We start from the raw sequence: 19,078 nt of genomic DNA, 5'->3' as shown, positions 1-19,078 counted from the left end.
CATGGAAGTTTCTTCTGCATCCACCTGCAGCTGAAAACTACCTCTTTACTCACAGCAACAAAATACAAAGCTCAATGGCTATGGGTATCTTTTTTTTTTTTTTTATCTTTTTTGTTGTTGTTGTTTTTTGTGAGCTGAGTAATTGTGTGATTGATCTCCTCTCCATTAGACGTGACACATCTTAAAAATGTGAGGTTCTTCATCCACGGATCACCAGTGTAAATGCATATGCTTACTGTTCCTGTAAATGCTTTCCCACAACTCCCTTAATGATTCAGTTCCCACTCCTTAACGCTGTTGTGTCCTTCAGAACAGGAAATTATTGCCTCTGGGGTTTCCATTCTTTGCAAAGGCTTTGGCTTGAACATCCCTACTGAGAACTGGATGTGACTTGAGTAGCATTTGTATGGATGTGTGCTAATAAAAGTGAGGCATTGACTTTTTCCTCCCTTCTTGTTCAGCATTGAAATATGTGAAGGACTCCAAAATGACTTAACTGAGGAGCACTGGCCATATATCTACAAGTAAATGAATGCCTGGCTACTTCAAGTTGATACGTAATGTTTTTCTAGGTGCTTCTGTTCCACGGCTAATGCAATTAGAGATTCTACTGGGAGAGCGAGTGTATGCGGTGTTCGTCTATTGTGGTGAGGCTGTACCTAATAACATCTCACTCTCTCCTTGCAGGTTAGGCCAAAGACCCTGATTCCAGACAGCCTCCCTATCTCCCCGTGCAGAGACCAACCTTCCAAGCAGCCTCCTACCTTCCAGAAGGCGACTGTAGTCAGCATCAAAAACCCCAGCCCTGCCCTGCCAACTGCCAATAACACCGTCAGCCATGTACAGACGCCTAACAGCCAGTCACAAAGTGTCGCCGAGTCCACAGCTATTTCATCACCTCTGAGCAGTGCAGGTGTGGCGTACGCCATCATTTCCACCTCCCCCAACAATGCAACTCCTATCAGCACCAGCGCCACTGTCTCTGTGGTCAACGACAGCATTAAAGTGCAACCACTCCTCATTAGTGCCGACAACAAGGTAGGTTCTGGTTTTCCCAGCATATTTTTGTGGGGTTTTTTTTGTTGTTGCTTCGGGGTTTTTTTGTTTGTTTGTTTTTTTTTTTTTGTTATCAAATGCAGGAATTACGTTGCAGATGTAAGCAGAATATTCCCCTGGGAGTACACAGCCCTGTGCAGAGTGATGTCAGTGGTTCCTTTTGAAGAAAAGAATCAGAAAGCAATGGGGAAATTCTTAAGGGCACACATGGACACTAGTAGACATTGATCTGTGTACATGAATATATTTTAGGAGGAACAAAATGCAGCATGATGTAGCCTGACATTAATGGGACCATGTGATCTTCCATGTCCTTAAACCAATCCTCGCTAATAGTATTCTTGAATTCCGTGCAGGCTCAAATTTCCTATGGACTCCCTCTGCAATTATACAGTGATATGAGTTATATCGACTGACCCCAGGGGAGTGTATCCAATAATCAGGCATTCCCTTTCACACTTTCAGGGGAAGACCAAATGAAATGAGAGCTCAGGGTTTCAAAACTGATCAGCAGATGAATCAGTAGGAAAAAGTCTAGTTATGAGTTACTTGTTTCCTCTTTGTACTACTTTTCAGCTTTGAAATGCAAGAACTTCACCACTCTCATACCAGAAACAGATTCAACAAAGGCTGCCAATGTACCCAGCAGACATTTGTTGTAATTTGCTACAGGGATCCTGCTACTTTGGGTCTTGTTGGCAGCATAGCTTCTCATACAGTGCTAAAAAAGAATACAGGATGTAGAATGGCTTTTGAGGTAAATAAAAGCAGGCATCTCTTCCCCACTTCTATAATACAATTTATTTTTCTCTTACTTAAAGTGGCTGCTGGTTAAGAAAACCATCCCCTTGACTGAGTTGAGATAAAATATCTAGCAATTAAATAACATTGATTGAAGGTTAACAATGAAATAGATGGAAAAGGCCTAGTGTTGAAATCCAGTAACCTTCATCAAGAAGGTAAACTTGGTTAAGGTCTTCCATAGTCCTTCATCAAGCTTTGGTTGTGGGTATATGTGTAGTTCTGTGGTCAGAAATTGTCCTTCATTCTTTTTAATTTAATAGCTTCTGAAATAATGTTACCTGTACCACGTATAATGTGGTAATTCAAATACAAGCAGCTGGATATACTAACACATTAATACATGCATGTAAGAGATCTGTGTAGTATTCCTATAGGTTCTAAACCAGAATGAATTTTAATTTAAAACACATATAGTTTATTTTGTTTATACCAAACTGGACGTGCACTGCTTATAACCCATAAATGCTGAGGACTGAACTCTGATCACAGTTACACGAGTAGTACTGAGGAGTATCTTTCTTCCCATCCCCATGTACTTACTCTGAAATAACAGTGGTATGACTGAGATCAGGCTGTCATTTTGAATGTGTAGTAATTCTGTCTCTTCTACCTGTATACAAAATAAAATAAAAAGAGACCTTAAAATCACTGACAACATGTGGGCTAAAGCAAGACTGCTGAGTCAGCTTCAGGAGTCCTCTAAATAGAAAGTGTCCTAATTTTCAGAGGCACTGAAGTGGCTTCCTTAGGCTGCAGTAGGTTTATAATGCACCTATAAAAACTGATTTTTAGAAACTTAAGTATGGATTCAGAAGCCTAACCTAGGTATCTTTTTTTTAATATTTTTGGTTTGTGACTTGCATCTGTTGGCGGTAGAGGTATCAAGTAAATATTCAAAGAAGAGTCATAGGTTCCAGGCAGAAAAATCCAGTTTCATATAGTGAATTATCTTCTTTTATTTGTACATTGTCTTTTAGGTTATCATTATTCAGCCTCAAGTTCAAACCCAGACAGAAAGTAAAGTGGAGACAAAGAAACCTCCTGAAGAGTCAGCTCAGGGACCCCCTGCTACCAAAAAGAAAAAGGAGGAAAATCCAGAGGTATTATTTTTTTAAATAAATGAGCTACAGTATGCTTAAGTTATGGGGGCCATTTCTAAACATTTTTCTGTGTGCATATGTAATTACTGCATTTGTGCTCATGGTTCTGCCAGTTGTTCATCTCTCTATTCAATCACAGCAATCACGGTGATTTCCCCACTAGTGAGGTGCTCTGACAAATTTGATTTCCATCATTCAAACTTTCCAGCATCAAAAAATGCAAGATTTGTAGATCTCATAATAATCTAGACACCTTGCATGGATATAGCTGTATTTCTTGTGAAAGGTGTATACAAGCTTAAGATATTTTCTTTTATGTTATCAAATTTATAACATCGGGTATACAGGCTGTGTATGAGATTGAATTAGCATTTTTTTTTGTAAGCTGAGCTTTTAAATCTTCTTTGAAATGAATATTGCAATTTTTAGATTGTATTTATCAATACAGTTTTGGCATTTGTTGTGTATGGCTTCCCACATGTACACAGATTGTTTCTAGGTGGAAATACATTAAAATTCTTCAAATTGAGTAAAAGAGTAGAAATCAGTATATAGGATTTAATCTCTTTCATGAACTACATTTATGATGTAAACTGAAAATATAAATCAGAATTCCTTGTAGAAATGGAATCTCTCTTTAACAGGCATTTTGGCTTTTGACTAGATGTATTCACATTGGATTGTGTGTGCTTTTGAGGCAATTTGAGGAGTTATATAAATTTAATCTACTTCCACATGGAAATGCTCGGTTGATATGAAATCTTAACCTTACTAGTCTAATAGATATGTGGCAAGATAGCATCCTTGGAGCTGTAGGTTTAAGAGGATTATTACAATATAAATTTATAATGTTACCTGGGGTGTGAGGGTGTTCATTAATTTTACAAGTTTAACAGATTTGTGTATTTAAACCAGTGTTAAGGATAAATAGTGGCTCTTAGCCTAGAATATCACAGCATTATGCAGAAGCGCTGCAGAACTATGCTTTTGAACCCTCCAAAGTTTGAAATCTGACTCTCCTATGAATCTTTATTGCCGCTGAATGGTGGGACTGTAGGGTCCTGTTTTGTTTTTGGAGGTATTTCCAAAAGATGACTTGTTGTGTACACCTTGTGGGCAGAAAGGCAAGGAAATCCTGCTTAGAAACAGAATGCCAGAGAAACCATCCATTTTTCTTTGCCTATAACTTATCTCCCCAGAAAGAATATTGAGCAAAAATCTTCTAGGGTGATGCCGCAAGAGACCATGGGACTGGGAACACTTTTTGGTATAGCTTTCATAAATTTAATAAGCTTTTCATTAAATTGCTAACTAGAATATCCCGACTACCTTTTTCATTACCAGGAACGTTGTTCCTACCGTGTATGCTGGAGGTCTCGGCAAGCACAATTTTCTGGGTAGTATTCTGAAGCTATGCCCTTAAGCATGATGATTTCTTTTCATAGATTTGTTTCACGGCCATAAATATGTAGGTCTAGAGTTAATTTCTTTTGTTCTTTGAAAGTAAACTTTAGTTGATTATCATGTATTTATGCAATTAGTGTAATTAGAACTAACAGCATAATTAGTGTAAATACATGTAATGACATAAATAGAACATGTAATTACAAAATGAAATGGTTTTGTAAAAAATCTTTGTTTTGCTTCATGAAAAGACATACTGCGCATTTCTAAAGGCACTTATGGCTTTTAAACAGATGATTAAATTTAAGGAAAAGAGTAATAAAGATACCATGATCTTTTTAAAAAGAAAATAAGCACTTTAGGTACTTCTCTCGACACCTTTATCTTCAAAGCATAAAACTGGTGCAGGAACTCCAGTATGGCTCTACATAAATGTTAGTTGTGACAGCCTGGGATTTAACAAATTAAATGGAAAAATTTAAAACAAATAAACCAGAAATCACCAGACTTACCAGTAGCCAGGAATCCCATATGCAGTTACTGAGTGTACCTGCACAAACAGAAAAGACTGAGGATAATTAACTTTTATTCCTGGCTTGGTCATTCTGCTGGGAAGCTGTGAACCTGATCCTAGATACAGCCCCTGCAATACACGTGCCTCCTGCATAAGCTAAAGATTTCTCCTTTCCCAAGTACATAATTGTTAGACTAAACCAAACCTCCTCGCATCGCTGTGTTGCAGACGGGATGCTGGGTTGCCTGGCTGTGAAGCGCTTTTCCCAGCACCAGCATGGAGGATCTTGGCCACTCAGGGTGTCCCAGGCCCAGTGGTCAGAGCTCTCTCCTGAGACATGAACTGTGAGGCTTCAGTCCCCTTGGGGCTGAAGAGGACCTGGAGGGTTTGGTTTTGATTTTGTTTGGGTTGGGTTGTTATTTTTGTTTGTTTGGGTTGGGTTTATTTGGTTTTTTTTGGGGGAGGGTGTGTGTGTGGTTTTTTGTTTGTTTATTTGTTTGGGTTGGGTTTATTTGTTTGAGGGGGAGAGTGTGTGCGTGGTTATTTTTTTTGTTTGTTTGTTTGCTTTGAGTTTTTTTGTGTGGTATTTGTTTGGTTTTGGTTTTTGTTTTTTCCTTAAAAGGACTGGATTTCAGCACAAAAACAGAATTCTGCCCAAAACTTTTTTAGAAAAACTTTATATTAGTAAATTTTTATATTTCTGACAACATTTTCCAGGGTGTCCTAGCAGTTTATTATTTAAAAGAAACATTACTGCCATACATGATGGTTATTTAGCTAACAGTGTTTTTAATCCCATCAAAGAAGGACAAGAGAGAGACATTGCAGTTGTGAACTAAATGCTAGTGTTAGGCCTGGACTGAAACTCTGGAGAAACTGAAGCCACAGTTCTGTGGATTCCTGCAGAGAAGAGAAACAATAGACTCTGTGACATTTTAAAGAAAAGCAGAAGTAGTATTTCGAGTTCAATCTGATGAGCTACGTGAGTGTGAAATAGCAAAACTCATTGAAAAAATATCCTGTTAATACAATATACTTGTTAAAAAGAATACCACTTCTACTGGGGTTTTGTTGAAAGGAACCATCTTTCAAATATCTATAGAAGCTAATCCTTCCTTTGTTTAATAGTGAGGTAATTATCAAGTCCATGTATGAAGACTCTTCACATGTTGAGCAAGTATACTGTCATTACATTTAATTAGGTATGTAGTCAAGTAATTGGAGTATGAAGAGAGGAAATTCTTTAGCAAGCATTCCAGTACTCAAATAATTTTAGTTTAGATGTCAAAAAATGTATGTCCCCCTTAGAGTTTGATCTTTGGGTACTATAGGCATTCTGTGCTCCATTGGGAAAATACAATCACACATTAACTGTTACAACTTTCTGATTCTCTAAATGTTGTTATTACTTCCATTTAGAGTGCCCAGTCATATCCTGCCACAAAGTTACTTTTTGATTTGAGGAGAAACTTCTCAGTGAAGGTGCCAAAGCACTGGAACAGGCTGCCCAGGGAGGTTGTGGAGTCTCCTTCTCTGGAGACATTCAAAACCTGCCTGTGTAACCTCATCTAAGCGTTCCTGCTCTGGCAGGGGGATTGGACTAGATGATCTTTTGAGGTCCCTTCCAATCCCTAACATTCTGTGATTCTGTGAGGTGAAGCTTGTAATTCCACTCAGTTGATTAATTTCCTTCTCAGATCTGCACAGTGGATCTCAGATCAAATATTCATTTTTCACTTTAGGTGTGGAGCCCCCACTGTGCCTAGCTGGTATTTTAGACATGTAAGGAGTGAACATTATTGAAATCAAGGCCTGACATGCAAATGAAGACGTGTGCTTGTGATTACCACAGTTATGGAAGGCAGAAATATAGCATGAATATATCTAAATGGCCAGTGATGAGATTCTGCATCACCATTTTTCAGTCTACAGGGAGAGTCACATACCAGGAGATTATGGAGAGAAACTATTCCTGTCTTGTGAGGTTGTTAGTTCACCTGTTTGACAAAGGTATTTTCACAGATACAAGAAGGCTATCAATGTCCAATACTGACCCTCAGATTTTGAAGAACCCATAGCTAGATCTTTTCATCTACAAGAGGAGGATGTGCTTGCTTTCACAATTTTGCTGTGTGGAAGTCAGAATTGCAAGGGAAATGGTTGTTCTGGTTACTTACTAGTTGATTTCATCCTGAACTGAAATGAAAAGTTGAATCATCAAGCTTTTCACAAAACAAGAGGGTCAAACTAATTTTGTCTTTGAAGTGCTGAAATGTGTGTTCTCCTGGCACTTCTTTGATAAAAACAGGATGTTTTGACCTTTTGCTGCTCAAACACTGTGGTTTAGTTTGACCCTAATCTACACATTTTGTTTTGGGTGAGTATGATAATTGCGTCTTCCTATGGTCCTTGAATACTTTATCAGAGTTGGATTGTGGGCTTTGCTTTCTTGGATTTCCTAACAGCCTCCATTCCATAGTCAGATTGTCTCTCCTGTGGAATTGTACCTTGTGAAAATACCACTTGGGTAACATGATCCAACAAGACTGTTAAGCGCAGGAGTGAGTAAGATATCCCCAGGGCCCCATGCTACCATGGGTGTGACTGCAAACCAAGAAGTTCTGTTCAGTTTGGGTTTGGAACAACACAGCAGAATTTCGGTTTTCCATCAAAAAGATGAAGTAAAAGCTCCAGCAAAACTTCTGCGAAGAAAAATTTCCCAATGAAAAATCTCTGACAGAAAATTTAGAGTCTGCTCTAGTACTTGCCCTATACACTGCATCGAAAGATTTCTTAGTATGCAGATGTGTTTTGTGCATGTATCTTGTAAAATAATTCTGAGCAGTATTTTAGCTTACGTTCTTCACCGCAAAGTGAGTTCATCAGTGTTGGTGGGAGATGCTTGTTCACTCCCCATTGAGGGAAAATATTGGATCAGTGTTCCTCTTCATAATTCATGCATGTGATATTCTTTTTGTAACTTGGGAAGAGAAGTTTCTGAAAGCTTTTTGAGGGTTAGGGGGTTTTCAATGTTTCAAATGTCTTGTTTAGTGTTGTAAAATTCAGTGAAAGTGTATCATATCTTGTTTTACTTCATACAGCTTGCTCATATCCAATAAAAGCAGTGCCATGTCCAGATAGTAATAATAATACACAATTACTTATCTAAAGAGTGTAGTAACAAAGCAGCTAGCAATATGAAATTGAATTGAATGAACTGACTGAATTCTGATCATGCACTGCATAAAATTGGTAGTCATACAGCACTGGCTTCACAGTCTCTGAACTGCTAGAGTTCATATAGTCATACAAGCAGGATGTGACTGACCAGGCATATCTGAAGCAAATCTTCAATTAAAGTTCTTCTTATTACTCTGCATTCAAATAAGATACATTTCTGAAAGACCTTTACTGGGTTTGTACTGTCGATGCTAGATTTATTTTACTTACTTCTACCATGATTGTTATAGCAGAAAAAAGTCTAACTCCTGTTTATTTTCTCCTTAGAAAATTGCCTTCATGGTAGCATTAGGACTGGTTACAACAGAACATTTGGAAGGTAAGATGGCATATGGTGTTTTACAGCTCAGTTTTTGAGTGAAATATTTTCTCTTGGTTGTCCTCAGAAGGGCAATTAAAAATCAGGTGAAATGTTACCTATGCAGAATTATGCTTTTCAGCCTTACCTCCCACCCCATTGCACAGCTCAAGAGGCATGAGAACTGGCACTATAGCCAGCACCAGCAGGGTTGGCATAAGGTGGCATTTGGGCTCGCTCAGTCGTCATGGTCCTTTAAAGCAGGTTAACAACTGGAGGATGATAGTGAAGCAGAAAGTCTGCAAAGGCTCTGGCCAGTGTCAATCTGCTTCAAGAGTCAGCAAGATTCAAAGATGTGTACCTAGATATTCTGTAGCAATCGTGCCCTCTCCTCCTTCCCCATTTCTGGAGTTAGTCATTCATCATCTCTAGAGTTCCATGTGTGTAAAATAATGGTGAAAATCTGGCATTTGTTTTATAAGATTTTAAACAAATTAGAAAGCTACCTCTCACAAAGACTTCCTTCTCCTCATTTCTCCGCATTTAGCCAAAAAATAAATGAACTTCCAGTCTGATCCTGCTTTTGTGTGAGAGCTGCTACTATGCCTTCCCAGGCTTTTGAATACAAGTTCAAACAAATATTGCACATAAACTAAATTCAGAATTACATATGGTTCAGTTTACTTTTCTAGCCTTTCAAAAATACCTTCCAAGAGTTAGCAGAAATACACCTTCCTCTGTATCAGCTTTGTCTTTCTGGAAAATTGGACAAGAGGGGAAAAAAAGAGCTTGTTTGGCAACTTTGCCAGTGGTGTGAGGTGAGTTTGGGCATTTCTTGGCAAAATGGGTTAGTTTTCATGGACAAAGAAGATACAGCTGTTTTTAAAAAAAAGTCTGCAACTTGGTGTGTCAGCTAATACAAGTTGTGGTTCCACTAGTGTAAGGAGAACAAATTTGGTATCTGTGCCAGCTGTTAATGATTCTTAAAAATATTAATCGTAATTGACATGTACCATCCATCTCATGGACTGTCATTGGCAAAATACTTGACAACGTCCAGTTTACTGAGTTTAAGTTTTCTGTACTTTAGAGTTAAGCACATGCTTAGATACCTTGCTAACTCAAGAGGTATCTGCCAATTTACAGCTTGATTTCTTTCTAGTAAGAATCCCTGTGCTTCTGTTCCTTGGTTTAAAGAGTGTTCGTGAATTAGAAAGAAAATAGCATATTCACTGTAAGGTCTCCTTAATATAAGCAGCATGTTATCTGTGGGTCTTGTTGCCTTTTTTCAGTCTTTCCTCTTTAAATATGCATTTTAGAATGCATATTTAATGTCCCAGTGACTGAGAATTTGAAAGCAGTTTAGAGAAACTTTAAGCCATCAGCCTTTTTAATCCCCTAATGGTAATGGATTGAAATGGAAATTAAAAAGCTACAGCAATTTTGGGAGAAGATTTATAATCCAAAAAGTGCAAATGATGACTGGTTCTTGTTTTCTTTGTCTAAGGAAAATAGGACAACATTTGAAATTATGCTGAAGTGCAAATTAAGCTTACAACAGAGAGAACTGAATTTTGAATAATTCTTTACCCTTTGATTTTATTGGAACTAATAAATTGTTTGCATGGATTTAATGCTTACGTTCAAAACGCCAAGTGCCACTCTGCTCTGTTTGTTCTACAGGAAGTGCAGAGATGCACATTTTGAACTTTACTGCTACAATACTAATCCTACAGAATCAATTCTTTCAGACAAATTCACTTTTTATATTCCTACTAGATATAAATAAATGGCTCCCACCAAGAGCTATTTACTGTGGGTATTTCTTCATGACTATTGGTGATTATAACTGTCAAAAATACCTTATAGCTTTCACATGCTAGAAGTTATTATTTTAGTGCTATGTCATATTTACGTTTATCAGCAATTGCTATTTATCAGAAAGCAGTGGTCATTATACAGTTCAGTTTATTTTAGTACTTATATTTCTCACTTTCACATTTTTGGAATTACGTTGTATCAAGATTGGGTCATTAAAAGCTTATTCACTCAGTATCATTAATTCACAACGTTACTGCTTTTCTTCATTTTATTCATTAATTTTGTGGTGAAGGGCTATGATCCTCTTCTGTATGGATTTCTTTGTCAGCCTAGCAGCCTTTCCACCTCATGTCCAGAGGAGCGTCTTCCCCCTTACAGGGAAAAGAACTCTGTTCTGCAGAGCCCAGGTGTGAGGCATCTTTTGAGGCCTTTACCAGTAAATGTTTGTTTGTTTTGCTATTTGGGTTCTATTTTTTAAATGAATAAACTAAGGAATATGATAGCCCAATTCTGTGATGCAGTGCATGGTTGTAACATATTAAAACTCTTTCTCTAGGCTATTGGAACACCTTTTAGCATCACCATTATTTAAAAAAGAAAAAAAAAAGTAGAAAGAAAACTTTAAAATAATTCTTTAATTCAGATGATTCTAAAAATGTACATCTTGTTTTATCCTAACAAAGTAAAACACCTGAAATATTTCCATGTAGATTACTGGAATGTTTTAATCAGTTAAAACAAATTATTTATTTTTCCTTATTAAGCCCTGCTTTGAAATGTACACAATACTTTTTAGCAGAAGTAATGAGTAACACATGCTTTTGTTCTACCTTGGTGTGATTATTTACATGCACACTCTTAGATATCTATATTCCTTGTATCACAAGCACAGATACTTATTCTTCACTGTTACCATAAGTAGAGAGCTAACATTGTGCTCTCCCTCCCTGATGGCTGCATAGAGTGGAATACATCTAGAGCCATTTCAGTTCATTCCTCTCCCTATTTCCCTCTATTCCAACTGCTATTACTTTTCCCCCAGCCAGCTTTTATCTCTACCGTAACGATGCCTCTTCCACAGCTGTGTTCTGGGTAGCTACCACGTGTCATTCAGACTCCATCAAATATTTCTGTTGCCTTGGTGAGAGCATGTGCCAAAGAAATTGTCTCTTAATCCTGGGACCCTAAAGGGCAGAGAGGTATGGATCCATCACAGTTCTCTTGTGAAGACAGTCAGCTCGGTTATGGACTCGGGCACATGGGAAGCTCTGCCTTGTTAAATTGTTTATTTCTTTTTCTGGGCCAGTGAAAAGTCACGATTTTGTATCCCTGTGACAACCTCTGGAAAGGACTGGGCTGCCATAACTCCATCTTTTTCGTTACACTGCCACGTGGGTTCTGAGATGCTGCAAGCCCTGGGTTCCTCTGACCACGTAGCATGGTTTACTGAGCCTGGCTGCCAGAACCACAGCTCCAGCTCACACTGTTGATTCCAGAGGAAAAAGTCAGCGGGTGTCTAATTTCTCTATGTCTTTGCCAGCATCAGGGCACATGATTCCTCTTTTGTGATGTCTCCTGGTACCTTTTGGCCTTGAGAGCTTCTTACACACACTGATGTTGACATTGAGAACAACCATCTCTCTTCTCGTGGCTCAGTGGCAGGCTTCTGGAGCTATGTCTAGCACTTCCCCAGCTTCTGAGGCTCAGTTCCCTTCAGAAGATGCCAAAGGGTTTGGAAGCTTCAGGATGGAGATTTCAGCATAGCAAGACAAACATTTCATAGGAAATGCTTTTACAGTGGGACAAAACTGTTACCCATATGAGATCCTCCGGTTTGGAGTCTGCAAATCACCAAGGATGTTAACAAGATGCTGGCAGTGGTTGCAGACATGGAGTTGATCACACGTCTCAGTGCAGCCTCGGATCACATGTTCCTCAGTAGTGAGATCCTGTATAGCTCCCCGAGTCACATGGCAGCATAAGTCTAGCTCATGTCAGACTGTGTCTGTGCTCTTTGAATTGCCCCAGGAGAAGACAGACACCTTCTGAGCGTGAGAGGGGACATGTTGCTGTGTCAGTGGGGAAAACCCAGCCAGAATATGCAAATAGTTGCTCTGCTGTTTTTCTTATCTATCCAGGTTCCCTCTGATACATGTATCACTCCAAGAGTGGTGGCTTAGCCAATAGTCATTCATGAATGAAAAGTTCCAAATCAATATCTTGGAACTGAGGGCAGTGTAAAATCCATACAGTGTTGGCCTTGTTTTTAGGGACACTGTGTCCAAGACATGACCAACAATACCATATACTGTAGCAACACTTAAAGTGGTATGTGATAAACATTTGGAAAGGGTGCCTGGAAACCAGAACTATGTGTTGGGAATCCTGTTGTAAACACCCTGAAATCTGGACTGTATCTTACTGTTGGATTGCAAATGGGAGATAGTCCTCAATATCGTGAAGGCCATTTTCTGGCACTGAGGGTGTTCTGAGATAGACCTCTTTAGCTCGGACACTGATGAAAGATGCCAGACCTTCTGCAGAAGCAGATGGTGTCCTGAGTTTCTGTTTGGTGTGCTCCTGGTCCTCTGGGCTGAAGGGCTAGTGCTCCTGCCAATTCATCTTGTTCTGAGAGATTTACGTAGAGCAAGACAGAACGGAGGTGTCACCACAGTGGAGGTGCTTAGACTAACAACATCCCTCAGGCACCCCAGTGCAGTCTAAACTTTGCCTTACAATATTCATGTAGGAAACATTTTAGAGTAGAGCATCGGCCCAGCTGCGTACACTTCACGTCATGAGATGGATATTGGGTGGCTCTCCTTGCTAAGAAGTAGGTCTGTCTTAGATTATTATCAAAATAAAAAGTATGCTCTAAAATACATGGTTATAATAATCTCACCATTCTGAACTTATGTCAAGAGCTGGAAAAAGAAATTCCATATGACAAAAATGAAATCCTAGCTCAGATGAAAGTAGCATTAAATCTGCAGATTTCAGTGGGCCAGGAATCTGCTCACTCTTTCTCTATGTGTTTATAGAAGTATGGATGTGACTAGTTGTTGCTAAATGCAGTCCTCAGCAAGTACCATCTAGAATAGGTGTTACCATTTAGCAGAAAGGAGTTCTCTTGCATTTCAGCCTTTTCCGAATAGGACTGCAATTCAATGGACCTGTCCTTGTGCCGCTGTTTCCAGCGACACAAACGCATGTATGGCTCATAACAACATTCTCCGCTCTCAGGATCGTGAAGTTGTATATTTTTGGATGGATAAATCATCACGCCCTAGTGAGAACTGAATCTAGTCATGCCACTCTGACCATGCTTTTTCTAACCTCCGCTACTGTAAATTAAATTCTAAAGTATCTCTATGCTTTCATCTGTTATGAATTACAAGGCTGAGCTGCTTTAAATGCTTCATTTTTGTTAACAGCAGACATTAATAGTATTTTGAAAGCTCTCTGTTGATGTTTGCTGAATATGTGTCTGAAGGGATCATAATAAAAATCTTGTAGGGTGGCAGAAGTCCACCTTGGAGGAGGGAAAAAAAAATAGAAAATGCTTGTGTTCTGAATCTTACAAGGAAAAGCTTATGAATGTGAAACGTTGAACTGCAGCAAATATCATTGCTGATGCAACCCAATTATACTTTAGAAACTGAAACTGAACACAAAGCCCAAGGGGTTGAGGGTAAGAGCATCTTGCTTAACAAGTTAGATCTACATTTTTCCCTGATGAATGAGAAACACACAATTCATGTTTCTTTCCATGGTTACAGAAATCCAGAGCAAGCGTCAGGAAAGAAAGAGAAGAAGCACAGCAAATCCAGCCTACAGTGGACTCTTGGAAACAGAGGTACTTTATCATTCACTTTTTTCACCACAGTTCTATTTCATGTCAGTAAAAGGTTTAAGTGCTTCTTATTACAAAAGTATATACGGATGCAGAACCACACATTTACTTGTAAAGGGATATTGATGTGGAAAAGAAAGAAAATATCTCATCCCAGTAGCTAAGCAACAAGTTTTCACTCCACAACATCACTTGCTTCAAACTAGGATTCATCTTAGTTTTAATAAAGGCCAAAAGCACTAAATTAATGTGGGACCTAATTACTCTTTCACCCACGCAGATGGTCCCTTTAGGTCAGAACTGTAGAACAGAAGTGCTGCATTATGTTCAAACTTGCATGCTATTTCTCTTTTCCTATGTGCCAAATAATAAATGGAGAACTTTGCTTATTTTATTAGTGACATTCATAAAAGAGATGTGTTGGTTTAAGAATCAGTGTGCTCTGCAGGGGGTATGGAAGCCTGCATAATAAATATAAAAATGCATAATTAAAAATGAAATGCTGTGGATAATCTCTGTTGTCTCTTACGCTGACGCTGTTACATTTATGGTAGTAACAAAATTTGGTCCTACATAATATTGGATTGCAAACTTGGTGTAAAAACAGAAAAGATTTTTTTTTTTTTTCTGATATTGTTTTTTTCTTTGTTTCTGAATTGGCATATATACATTTATTCAAGTATATTAAAATTCCACCTTTAAAATTTTATCACAGTTTGTGGTTACTATTTGAACTTCCTACAGCAGTGAAACTACTTGCACCTAGCTCTCCATGTAAGCAAGACTGTGTTCTGAGTTCTTCAAGCCTAAAGAAAGTGATTTTTCTTTATTTAGGTACAAGCAATGCAGAATTTTTGGTATGCCAACTTCTCAGATTTCTGTGTTTGCTGGCAGACAGATGAGGCTGAGAAGAAACTCGCCACAGTAGTCAAGCTGTTTAGTGGCTTGATTGTTCTTTTTTTGAAAATATTGGAAATTTTTATACTCCAGAACAGCTCTGGGCACTTGAATTCTTCAGAACTCAACTTTTCTCTAGCAACCTCTTCCGTACACACAATATTTAACACAGTAGAAACCTTGGCCTTGCTAGGATTAAATCTGTAGTGTCTTCACTTAGACCTTTTTGTCCTGATGAGTTTATTAAAATACTTGCAGCAGAGTTTCCTGGCTGTAATCTGATCAGTGGTTGTGAGAATCTCAGTTGTCTTGGAGCAGGGATAGAGGAGGTGATAGAGGAGGTGATGGAGGAAGTCTGCTGCACCCCTAGTTCATACTTGTCATTATATCTATAATCAAAAGCACATCCTGAAGTGAAAGATGGCATGGAGAAAGAAGTGTCTGTGGAAGAATCCTGTGGCTGATCAGCTGTGTCCTCATTAGGAGTTGTCATTAAGTACTGACCATGGGGAATGCCGTTCAAGTGAAATGGAGGCAGATGGTTTTCCTCTGATCAATTAGCTGCTCAGATTGATTTGCTAATCAGTGAGTTGAGGTATTTTGTGCCATTTCAGGCATTTTGGTGCAGTTTAATTTACGCTTAGTCTACTGAATGATCTTTAATTCATGATTGTTTAAATTGAAATTGCATATAAATTAGACTTTTTATTTGCCAACGCCCCTCAAAACGGCAGGAGCTCAGCATCTGTAGCGGTGATGCTACAGAAATGTGATTGTGGTCTTATGGCTTCACTTGAATGTTGTACTTTTTCTTTTCAAAGCTTTTTTCTTTAAAAAAAAAAAAAAAAGTATATATATATACACCATTCTATTTTTCCACTTTCCATAGATTTTTTTTTTTCTCATAGGGAAGTGTTAAGTTTCAGGCTGGGTATTTTTTGAAGGAAGAAACATCAATTCAAAGTTCATTAACAGACTGTCAGGCACCTGTATATAAGAGAACAGTTTACTCACCACAGAATAAATCATTTATTAGCAAAACCCCTCTGATTTTCCTCCAAGCAGAGTCTAACAACATCTAATGGAGGAAAATGGTTCTGTTTCCAGACCTGCTGTACAAGTATTGGATGGCTCAGAGAAACAATTAGGGGTTATATAGACTGTTAATGAAGCCCAGCTTGCTATTGACCAACAGCCTTTAGCATCTGACAAGCTGGCAATGGGCTGCATTAAATTAGTTCAACATCTCAGTTGGGTTTCTAGTGATCCGTGTTCCTAAGTTTGAAAGTCTTTGGTGACCTCAGCAGATCGAAGTCGCTGCCAGCTCCTAGAGGTTGTACACATTAACTTCTAAAAGAGAAATATTTTGCTTAGGCTCTAACGCATAGCTTGCAAAGGAAATATGTTCCTATGAACTATAGGCAAGTTTCACAGAAGGTCGTGAGGCTTTTCTGCGGGTGGGAAGTCCAGCACCATTTCTATATACACAAATAAAGATGTTATCTCACAGCAACAATTTATTATGCAGTTTTTCCTTGACCGACATTGTTTATCTGCTAGATTTGGAGTTACTGTTGCTGTTGACTTGCTCTTATCAAGCTCTGTAACATATCCTGGAACTCAATCAATAAAATTTACAATTTCATAATAAAATTTTGTTAATAAAATCTAATGCATGTCAAACTGCTCTAATGAAGAATTCTTAGAAAGGTAAATAATGCAGTCTCAAGGGACTGCAATGGTTATTCTAAGTCACAGACTGGCTTGTGGATAGCTTCTAGTGTATGAGGGAAGCTCATGGAGATTGTTAATAAGAAATGGTAAGAGATAACCAGAGCACTTTTCAATGACACTGTGGTTGGTTTCTTTTCCCCTGTAGCGGAAACGCCTTGCATCAAATTATTTGAATAACCCCTTGTTCCTTTCTACAAGAGGTAAGCATATTTTAAAATGAATATACTACTATTCTAATGATATGTTAAATATTTATTAGTCGGATTTCATACGAATAGCTGCTGGGGTACCATAGGGCATCGCTTTGTGTAAGGTCCCTGCACTTTTTAATGTGTAGTGAAAATAGATGGTTTTCATGTAAAAACAGTCAACGGATAAGGCTAGAGGTCAAAACTGTGGAGAAATTGATCCAAAGTCCCTGCAATCAGTGGAAAATCTGATCTCTAGTATTGTAAGCACCATGCAGTGAGAGGACTGATTGAAAAAGGCAGTGTTGCCAACCCCAAGTGCTTAAAAATATACATTGAAAAATTGGGACTTAAAAAATAATTACTATTGTGAGCTTTTCATTTGCCTCTTTTCATCAGCTTTAAGAAACTGCTGTCCGTCTTCAGGGCTAGAAATTTACCATTCGTTTTGCTTTAAGAACAATGGCTGAAAAAACACGTGATTTTTATGACTCCAGGAGCTGGAGCCATAAATCTCTATTTGATAGCCTTGAAGATGCCTTCTAATCTTGTGTTTAGAAGAACTTCAGATGCTGAAAATTCCATGGTAAAAGCCTTGAGAATGAACAACTCAGAGGAGCCATTTTGGCTGATTAGTTTGTGTGAAGAAGCTCATTCCAGGAAAAACGTGCAACATACAGAGAAGGCAAAGAGTTCAGAGGTGGGAGATGAAACAAGGAGACCACTGAGTACAGTTTAATTCTTCAGACAAGCCCCATGTAGGATTTTAAGAGAGAAAGCGAGAAGTTTGAGTTGCATTTCAGAAGAGAAGAGAAAGGTGGGAAAGAAATATGATTATGTACTTGCCCTTGTGTTGCCTTTATAACTTAGGCTCTATTGTAGTGCATTAGATTTTAAGGAAGACAGGCCTTTTTTTAAGCCAAATATTGTTTCAGTATTAGGAGCATTTACTGGGGTAATTTCAGTTAAGACATAGAGTTTGGGCACTGTTTCAGTGTTTGCTTGATATCCCTGTCAAGTGTCACGTTTAGTGCTTGAGATTCACTTTTCTGACCCTGCCTTGAAATCCTGCACCACAGGATCACCAACTGCAATGCAGCAGCACTTCCCTGTACCTTCAAAATGACATGTGCTACACGCAGACAATTGGCCTACTTACCATATGCCCCTAATGCATAGGGTCTCAGAGGGCAAGAGAGGTTATTACATGGTAAACAGCGATGATGACATGCCTCTTAGCAGGAGCCTATGTTCATGTGAGCCCCAGTGGAAAGAACATTATTCCCGGCTTAGTTTTATCTTCCAAATTAAAATTATAATTTATTATTTGTCTTGTCATAACACTTGTTTTTCCCATGTACACACATGGAAAAAACAGGAGAGAATGGCAATGTTAGCAAGCTGTGCTGTTAGCCTCTCAGGGGATTGCATTTAAGTTAGGGTTTGATATCTCTGACCTTTCTGCTGCGTATTTCCTATTTTATTTGCAAGGAAGTAGGCAAGTGACAGAGCTCCAGTGATGCAACTGTCTCAGAGCCACTTGGAAATCTGCACGCACTCTCCTTAATTGTTAATTTCTCTTCAAGTCCTGTGTCTTTGGTTTTACCAGCATCCAGAATCTGTGCTGGGATTCTGCATATTCTCATACTTTTAAACTGAACTTCTTTATAGCAGAGCTCCCTTCCTCTGTAGGGGTTTATTAGCTATGTGCACCAGGCACCATTGTGCTGGATGCTGAACTGAAAGCAGGTGCCATCCCAGAGAGTTTGACACTGCAGTGATGTAGTTGTCCACCTTCACTGCAAGGCTGACTGTCCCTTCTCTTATAAAACATACCTTTAAAAAAAATTGGTTTCAGTTTAATTTTTCAGCAACTAGAAGGTGGCAGTGGGCGTATTTTAAAATGTTTAAAACATAATAGTAAAAGTGAACTGAAAAGAGAAATAAACAAACTAAAAAAAAACCCCAACCTACAAAGTACAGGAAACAATTGTCATTTCCAGAAATGCAGAAGAGAACAAGTCTTATAAATTTTGAGAAAAATGTCAATTAATCAGGATTCATTTATCTGAAAATGTCTTACCTGAAATGAGGTCACATCCCCTGACATGTATCATTTGTGGAAAAGACTCTTCAATTATCAAGCCCCTGTTTATCTGAATATCATTT

The 19,078-nt window shown here is 38.5% G+C and overlaps 1 protein-coding gene across 6 annotated transcripts in view; it reads left to right on the top strand.

The window, feature by feature from the left end:
* Nucleotides 1-19,078, top strand: part of PHF21B (PHD finger protein 21B) — a 167,646-nt gene that overhangs the window by 137,532 nt on the left and 11,036 nt on the right. For all 6 annotated transcript variants that reach the window (XR_011741817.1, XM_065829397.2, XM_065829399.2 and 3 more), the window contains 5 exons: nt 688-1,038; nt 2,838-2,960; nt 8,386-8,437; nt 14,017-14,093; nt 16,867-16,921. Coding sequence is in view for 5 of the 6 variants with exons in the window: in XM_065829397.2 (XP_065685469.1) it covers nt 688-1,038; nt 2,838-2,960; nt 8,386-8,437; nt 14,017-14,093; nt 16,867-16,921 (658 nt within the window). In the remaining variant the exon portion in view is untranslated. The remainder of the gene's footprint in view (nt 1-687; nt 1,039-2,837; nt 2,961-8,385; nt 8,438-14,016; nt 14,094-16,866; nt 16,922-19,078) is intronic.

The sequence above is a fragment of the Patagioenas fasciata genome, chromosome 1 (assembly GCF_037038585.1).
Source record: "Patagioenas fasciata isolate bPatFas1 chromosome 1, bPatFas1.hap1, whole genome shotgun sequence".
Classification (NCBI taxonomy): domain Eukaryota; kingdom Metazoa; phylum Chordata; class Aves; order Columbiformes; family Columbidae; genus Patagioenas; species Patagioenas fasciata.
This window is presented reverse-complemented; position numbering and strand designations above follow the sequence as displayed.